The sequence below is a fragment of the Buceros rhinoceros genome, unplaced genomic scaffold, assembly GCF_000710305.1.
Source record: "Buceros rhinoceros silvestris isolate BGI_N320 unplaced genomic scaffold, ASM71030v1 scaffold27704, whole genome shotgun sequence".
NCBI lineage: Eukaryota > Metazoa > Chordata > Aves > Bucerotiformes > Bucerotidae > Buceros > Buceros rhinoceros.
The window spans coordinates 353-8538 of NW_010408019.1; the positions used below are offsets into that span (position 1 = coordinate 353).

General features: G+C 46.7%; 1 protein-coding gene across 1 annotated transcript; it reads right to left on the bottom strand.

The window, feature by feature from the left end:
- Nucleotides 1-1518: 1518 nt before the first annotated feature.
- Nucleotides 1519-7453, bottom strand: ADAP2 (ArfGAP with dual PH domains 2; the record flags this gene model as incomplete). Its single annotated transcript, XM_010134738.1, has 9 exons — nucleotides 1519-1907; nucleotides 2509-2586; nucleotides 3828-3890; nucleotides 4272-4355; nucleotides 5062-5208; nucleotides 5863-5972; nucleotides 6318-6403; nucleotides 6536-6627; nucleotides 7323-7453. Coding segments are annotated over 9 exons (1010 nt in total), but the record flags the coding sequence as incomplete, so codon positions are not given.
- Nucleotides 7454-8186: the final 733 nt, after the last annotated feature.

The following is an 8186-nucleotide window of genomic DNA, read 5'->3' on the forward strand; positions in this document are numbered from 1 at the left end:
TCAAAATAACAACATATGTCAAACCAAACGAACACTGGCATTGTTCCCCGAGCAAGTCTGAAGGTGCTTTGCTAGTGATATCAAAGGCTGCCGGATTAGGTTGTTGAAACGATTTGCTGAACCAGCACATGAGCTAGAATGAATCAGGTTGCGGGGGGGTGGGGGGGACGTGGGTTCACAGGAGCACATTGGCAAGCAACACTGCTGCAGCTTGCTCAGAGTTGGATGTGATGAGCTGGCTGAGACCAGCAGAATGATGATCCAGCTCAAACAATTCTCCTGCACTACTGGGGGTGGGTGGGAAGGACAGAGTTAATCTCACTAATGCCTGCAAGTATTGGTACTTCCTCATTTCTGTAGAAGAGCAGAACTATTCCGGGTAGCTCAAGACTGGCTGGCACTTGTCAGTATAGCTGGAAGCCCCACCAGAAACTTGGTCTGCAAGACTTCCTCTTGATTTGCAAACTAAGGCTGTCTGAAAAGGAGGATTAAATATCTGATTGACTGGCTGCTTGGTAGAACCAAATCTGAGTCTTGAGGCAAGAAAATACTTTGTGCACTGCATCAGCCAATGCAAATCTTCACCAATTCCTGCACAGAATGGGTGTAAGTGGTACCTGACCAGGAGGCACCCACCCTCCACTTCCAGCACTGGTCCTCATTTGTTGAGTGTCTTCAAGCAGGTCTCTGAAGAGAACACTTTTAAAACTAGTTTCTGCCTTTCACTGTTCAGACTGATCAAGCTCATTAAACTTTGGCTGTTTTTTAGGAGATGAAGCAGATCAGCGTATGTTCATCATGGTGTTTGCTGGGGCACTATGTGGAGTGCTTTGGAAAAATTCAGTCTTCACATGTTGGATTTGCCACTCACAAAAAAGACAAACCACAGAGACTGTTGAAAGCCAGAGCTCCGAGTATTTGTCACTAGAGTGATTCCATTACGGTATCCTCCACGGTTCAGACTTCGCTTTTATTTTTTACATGCCAGAAATGTAACACTGTAAAAGATATTAAACCCACTCGGTTGAAAACAACCATGTCCTGAGCTGGACAGGAGCTGCAGCCAGGTGGAATGTAGCTGCCCAACTCAACTCCTCCCTGAGAAGGACATCCAGCATGGACTGGCATCTCAGATCTATCCAACTGCCTTCTCCTGACAGGAGGTGGTATCTTTGCCTCCCAGTCACTGTCCCTGTGTACTCACGGAACAGATGACCCCAGTCATCCTTCAGGATGCACAGGAGCTCCTTCAGACATCAGACCAAGGCAAGTAAAGGAGGAGCTGATACAACAGCACCTGTGGGAGTCCTCAAGGAAATGCACGCCAGCCCCTCTGGGGTCAGCTTTTCTCCACTGATGTTTTTTTTTTCCATAAGACAACACTGGATGATCCATCCCTATGTCAGGCTAGGAAGGCTTCCTCTGCTCAAAACCAGAGAAGGGTGGGAAGAGAGAAGGCACTTCAAGCAAGGGTTGGCAGGGGCTCAGATGATTTCTGAACATCTGCACTCCCTCATACTCATTTCTCTGTTGCCACCATTCCTGTGCCTGTGGCTGGTGGATGAAGAAGCCCTTGGCAGTAGAGTCACCGCAGGGCCTTGAGCACCATCCTTGCCAACAGAGAGAGGCCACAGAGCAATGCTGAACAGAGCTCAAGCAGTGCAGTTCACCAGAACTCAGCGCTGGTCTTAACCAGTCAAAGGCTGGGCAATGACTCCAGTTAAGGCCTCTATCCACTCCCTCTGCTCCTTATCGTTCTCACATATAAACACAAACTCTCTTGCTGGTGTGACCACAGTAATCGCTGGTTTCCTCTTCTTCACCCGGACTCCCTGGGGCAAGCCAGCTCGTACTTCATATCCCTCATCCGTCGTTCCAATGAAAACCTGGCCCTGTGCAAACGCATCCTAGAAAGAAGGAAGAGAGGAGAGACATTAGCCAGTGGACAGTGCAGCTCCAGCAGACAGTGTTCTGTCCTTTGACGTGGAACAGGAACTGGAGATGGGTGAAGGGGACACTCATCTGATGACAGGCAGCAGGAAACACTGAGGTGGTGGGGTTTTTTCCCACGCTCGCAGGCATTCTCGGGAGGAGGAGATAGGGACCCACTCTTACAGAGCTTGTGGGTGTTCAGGAGCAAGGAAGGATATTCTTGTGGCTACAGCAGTGCTGGGAAGCAGGATACTAGGGCTGTCAAACCTCCGGTGCTGGTATACTGCTCATCTTGCCTAAGGTTACAGGCACAATGGCAACAGGGCTGGGAGATCTGGCATAGACACTACAGGCAGAAACAGCTACTTTGACAAGATTTTCCTCACAGCCCCTGTAAGGTTCCAGTTCCCAAACAGCTCAGCTTCAAGGAGATCCATTGACAAGGGAGATGGGCTCTTGAGAGCGAGCCTGCTTCAGTCCTGCGCAGCCACTGGAAGAGCTGGATGAGAACAGACCCTTCCTCCCCACCCAGCTTCATGAAGGAGCTTGTAGAATAGTGAAGAACACTCCTCTTACCACTGGATTTTTAAAGTACATCAGGTTCCTTTCTTGAGAATCCAGGCAGAACCAGCGCATCTTAAAGGCCTCCTTCTGCTGCAAGGAGATGGTAGATGTTCTTTAAAGACCAAGTTCCACAGGGGTGTTTGGCCTATTCAAGGCAGATTCCTGGACTACTTAAATGACTCAGAGCTTGAGCTCAGTTCCATTCATCCCTTTAACTGATGACAGACAAGCCACCAGTGTGCAGCCTCAGCTCCCTTCTCTTGTGTCCACACTGGAGGTCTGCATTCAACGACAATCCTTTGGGTAAAGCAGGGAAGTTTGGTTCCACCAGTGATCAAACTATCAGGACAGAGAAGGTTGCAGCAAATAGATTAATTGAAATCACCACAGAGAATAATCCCTAGGCCCACGGTGATGGTGAGGAGAGTGTGCAATCAATTTCAACATTTGGCTTTGGGGGTGTCCCCTGCATTGTGGAATGCACAATGGTAGTTTTTTTAGAAGCGCTAATTCCATCAGCTGCACTCATCTGACCATTCCCTCAGCCGTTCATTGCTCCGTGCTGAATTGAGGGTCCTCTTCCAGGACCCTCAGTTTGAGCAGAATTTAGGCCTCAGGAGAAAAACACACAATCTCTCATGCTCGCAGCTGTGAGTATTCTCTGTGCAAGGAAGATGTGCTGGGACACTAGCAGGGAGCTGGGCCAACCCCAGCATATTCAATACCAGCATTACACCACTGAACTCTTCAGTGGGACTGCGGCTCATAGTTCACTCAAGAGGAGAGCAAGGCAAGAGGTGGCAATGTTCAAACGAGACGAGAAATGTCCTTCAGCAGTGCCTGAAATCTTCCTCTCCTGTTCCAAGAATTAGTGACCCAAATACTTCCCCACAAAAAAAAAAAAACAAAACCAAAAAACCACCAAAAAAACCAAAGCATAGGCTTCACTGTGGAGAATTTGCTCAATCACACTTTGCTGCTATAAGCAGATGTGACTTATGTGCTACTGACTTTAAAAGAAAGAGGGAAGTGAAGGAGTCAGCATGTGATGTTCTGCAGGAGCTGCAGTTCTAGAGCTGCAGTTACAGGACTCTGCTTCTCCACTGCCAGCTAACCCATCTCTCTTACTCTTCAAGGTGGATTCTTCTTCCCAGTCTTATTTTCAACACAACATATGAACCCAAAGAACGACAGGCTTGAATATAATGTCTTTTATCGACCCAGGAATCATACAGTCACTCAACAAATGACTTACTAGTAAACTTCATAGAATTATAAAATACTCTTCACCTGGAATAGTACTGTTTGAGTACTGCCAAGTATGCACTTACTTTTGGTCCTGTTTTCTCCATATATCCTTCTTTGACATATTTCCTTGTGATCCTGGGTATGAGCTGAGTGAACACAAACACAAAAAAAGTTAGTCTCATTGAAGCTTGCTTCCCTATTCTGTTTCTGTCAAACCTAATCATCATCAATTTTGGCTTTGGGGGACTGGTTTTTTTTGGCTGCCCAGTAAAGGGAAGTCTGAAATAAGAAGGAACATAAGATTTTTGAAAGATTACACTTCCTAAGGACCATGTGCAGACTTTTAGGTCTTAAATGTTGACTATGTTTTTGCACGTTATCCAGCGTGGCCTTTCCTCCTACCTCTTCTGTCCATTCACAGGACCTACATGCTGCTGATTCAGCACCTGATTCTGGCAGACAAAGTGAGAAAATATTTCCCCAAGCTGTGTGTGCATAGACTGCTTCAAGCCCTCTTCAGTTCTCACCTCAGGCTCAGGGACATTTGGGAAGTTTGTTCTGAGATAATGGTAACGTGCTGCCCGAATGGCATTGAACCAGTCCACAATCTCCTAGGGAAAACAGCAAATACGAACATGAAGTCAAGAATAGGAGTGCTGCCTCTCCAAAATGCCTTTCTCTTTCCTTGTGACCTCTTCGCAAATATGCACTTTCTCCCCAAGGGGCAGAGTCAGTCAGTGACTTGTCCCAGACACCTGATAAAACACTGAGCCTCCAGAATAATTTAAAAATGCTCCTCCAGGGAGTTCTCAGACATTGTCAGCATGGCAGACACCTAAATTTGTGTACATAGGCTTTTCCAGTTCATTCAGTTATGGCTTGTTTAAAAACCTTTCTATCTGGAAAGACACGAGAGCTATGGCAAGGGAAGAAACAGAATCTAACAAAACCTGTAGACATACTTAAAATTATCATCGTTTGCTTAGAAATAATGCAGAACAATATTTTCTATGCATGACAAGAAGGCTTCAAAGAATGTAACCACAGAACTGCATAAAACCACGAGACAGTTCCCTTACAGAGACTTACATCCGTGCTCTGCTGAAGCCTTCAGACTATTTGGGGTGTGAAGTTGAATACACGCCCCAACAGAACAAGAGCAAGATACAGTAGTTAGTGTCATTCTGTGACTTTCTATACTCTACGAGTCATAGTGACTTAAAATAAACCAGATCCTGCAGAAATGGGGGATCGCTTCCAAAATACAGATCCAACATCAAAGCATCTTCCTTCTCCCAAAATCCCCACAGTACTCACCTTTCCATTTTCATGATAGACAAAAAGGTTCCTTGTTTGACCACCCGTGTTGTATGTGATCTGCAGCCCGTGAGCATGTTGGATTTTCTCTGTCTGGAACATTGCATTCAGATTCTCAATGCTGATAATGGCTTTTGGAGCTCTGGACTGCGAAATGAAAAGCATCACTGTGTTCAAGTGCTCTGAGGGAAGGCAATGGAGGACAGATTACCTGTATGAGAACTAGATCCCTACTGAAGACAAAGCAGACATCTCAAAATACCTGACACGGGATATACCTGAAACATAAAGCCTTGGTCACATGCTACATAAAATCACATACGAAGAGTGATTCCCTTTCCTTGACAAATGCTGGATCCCTATTTGAGCGGGATGTGTCTGAATTGCAAGGGATGGGCTTATCTCCAGCCTCGTAGTTGGAGAACTATTAGCTACCCTCTCCCACAGAAGCGAGACATGCTGAGGATGTTGCTGTAGCAGTCGATGAGAGAAAGTTTTGGTAGTATAAGAGGTAACAGCTGCTAACAGCTCTCTTCTTCATCTCGCTGTTCAGCTGCCAGTATCCATTTCCTTTGCTCACTAAGCGAAAGGAGGCTGCAGGATTAAGATACGGGATGAGGAAATGGGTTAAGTCCAAAAGAGCAACTGCCTAAGAGACACATCTGGCCTCCTCCAAACACAGGCTGGGCTGGCTGCAGAACTAGAGACAAAGCTACTCCTGCTGGCTTTTGCCAGCGCAGCGCAGGTCTGAGGATGGATGTTGATCAGATGCCTACGGCCCGCTCTGGGGGAGGAACTCACTTCTTTGGTGTAGTACTTCATCAACCCTTCCCTTGCTGATAGGAGAAATCGCCTCTTCTGGAAGTGTCTGTTTTCCCGCCCACGCTTCCAGAGGAATCCTTCACGAGTACCTGCAGATTGGACCAAGGTAAGTGTCGAAGAAGGGCAGCACAACAGCAAGACTCTTTATCTAAATGGTGGTGTGGCACAGCGTCTCAAGGCTCTTCTCCATCTGAGAATTTTCACCTCATAGGAAAAGATCACTGGAGAACTAGAGAACGGTAAGATCTGATACACCCTTGCACTTGTCTAAGTGCCTTTTCTTAGAATCTTCTCAAAGTTAGACTCAAAGCAAGGTCTGCACATCCGACAGTTCAAATATGACAAGCCAACCTTAAAGATCTCCACAGCTGCAAACAGAACTGTGCCGTTTGCCTTAAGGCTAACACCTTTTCCCTGACAATCCTAATTTTTACCTGCAGAACAAGGATCTTGGCAGACTCGGGTGGCAACAAATTCCTCACGCTCATATTTAGCTCTAATCCATTGCTCTCTTAAAACCCTGAAAGAGGAAAACATGGATAAAGCTGATCTGCCTCTACTCTACTGTCACCATCCACTGAAGAGACCTGTAGAGGGAAGCAGTAGTTCAACAGCTGTAAAGTGAAGAGCGTTGAATACACCTTCAACTTACAAGCAATCACAGGACTGGGGGATGTAATAATAGGGAGGAACTTTCGCCTCGTATTTAGCTTTGGCACAGAGATTCCCGTGCTTCTTCATAAACTGAAAAACAGAGGAAGTTAGAGTTAGGTGAGCAACTACCAAATCCATTCCACATCATGAACATCAAATGAAACTTGTATCGAAGGGAGCACTGCTCTTTTTGCTCAGTCTCGCCGTAACTCTCAGTGCGTCTCTACGTACATCTAGAAATGCCCCTTGGCACTCGTTCGCACTGTTTAGGAGGCTGAGCCTTTTTCAGTATTTACAGTTCTGACCCAGATGGGACGGGACACAAGATCGTGGTTGTCAATTAACAGAACAAAAGAAAATGAGGAGAAAAATTATTTGTTTATGATCCCCCGATACTTTCATCACCTCTGAGACATTATGTGATTATATTACTAGCACCGTTCAATTGGCAGATGAGTGGTTGAGCCAATATTTAAGACGGATATTTTGATTTCTGATCAGAACATACTATCTGGAAATATCTGTGGGCTTCTACACCACAGTGAGGAGTTACTGCATGCTATAAAGAAAACCCCAACACTGTAGGCTATTAGAAACGTGGTCACCTATCAGTGTAATTTGATTGAGTAGGTCATAACTCTCCCCTGAAGTTACCCACGGAGATAACTTGGCTCTGCGTGGCTTTGTTCCTCTGTCCGTGGTGGATGATACAGGAATTACGAGGCAGAGGAGGTTACAATAAAATGTGGAGAAAAGTAAGTGAATTACTGCTTTTTCCTCAGTACCTCTGTAAGATCGTTCTCCCAGAAGTCAAGCCGAAGGGATTTGACCCTGCTGATTTGAGGAAGATTGCGATGGATTCCAGAGCAATTCAAGCAAATGAATATTCCAAGTTTGTAAGAAGCCCACTCTGGATCTAGATACGAACACAAGGAATGAACCAACACACAGGAAAAGGCACAGCCACTGCCAAGGGCCAAAAGGCACATCTGATGGACAGCCCAGGCTTCACAGGTATTACATCAAATCCCACCCCACTGCTTACGGGTGTCACTTCACTGTGTTCAGAGGAACAGCGCCCGCTTTCCCCAGTGAAAGCCCCTGCATTTGTAGGCTCTTTCACTGAATACTTGTTTAAAAATTAATGTGACTGTGCAGGCAGCCGAGTAGTGTAAAAGCTCGGCTAATTATTAGTTCGGCATGGAAAGCTGCTGTTACCGAATTAACAATGGAAGGATGTTGCAGACAGCGAGTACTACTGAGAGTACAAGCACCTACAGCAAGGACTGTGTGTCCATTGCCCATGAAAGCCTCTGCGTTTGCCTGCTGCTGCATCACCTGAAGTAGCGTTGACAGGTCGACGCTAGAGGCGTTCCGAGTGCTCCAGCTGGAGCATTTCCTTGAACTGACACTTGGACCATCGCCCTGTGCTTGTCCCTTATCACATCAAACAGAAGCTGCTCGTCATCTCCTCCTCGCTGCTGCAGGCTACCGACTGACTGCTTGCTTCGTGCGGGGGACTCCCACCTCCAACGAGCGCCAGCCCAGGGCCAGGCAGGCTCTCTGGCGCCTTTCTTCACACCAACCCAGCGCAGAGACCTTCCCCCCGCCTCACGCACTCTCCTCCCCCGCCCTTGAGCACCGTCTAC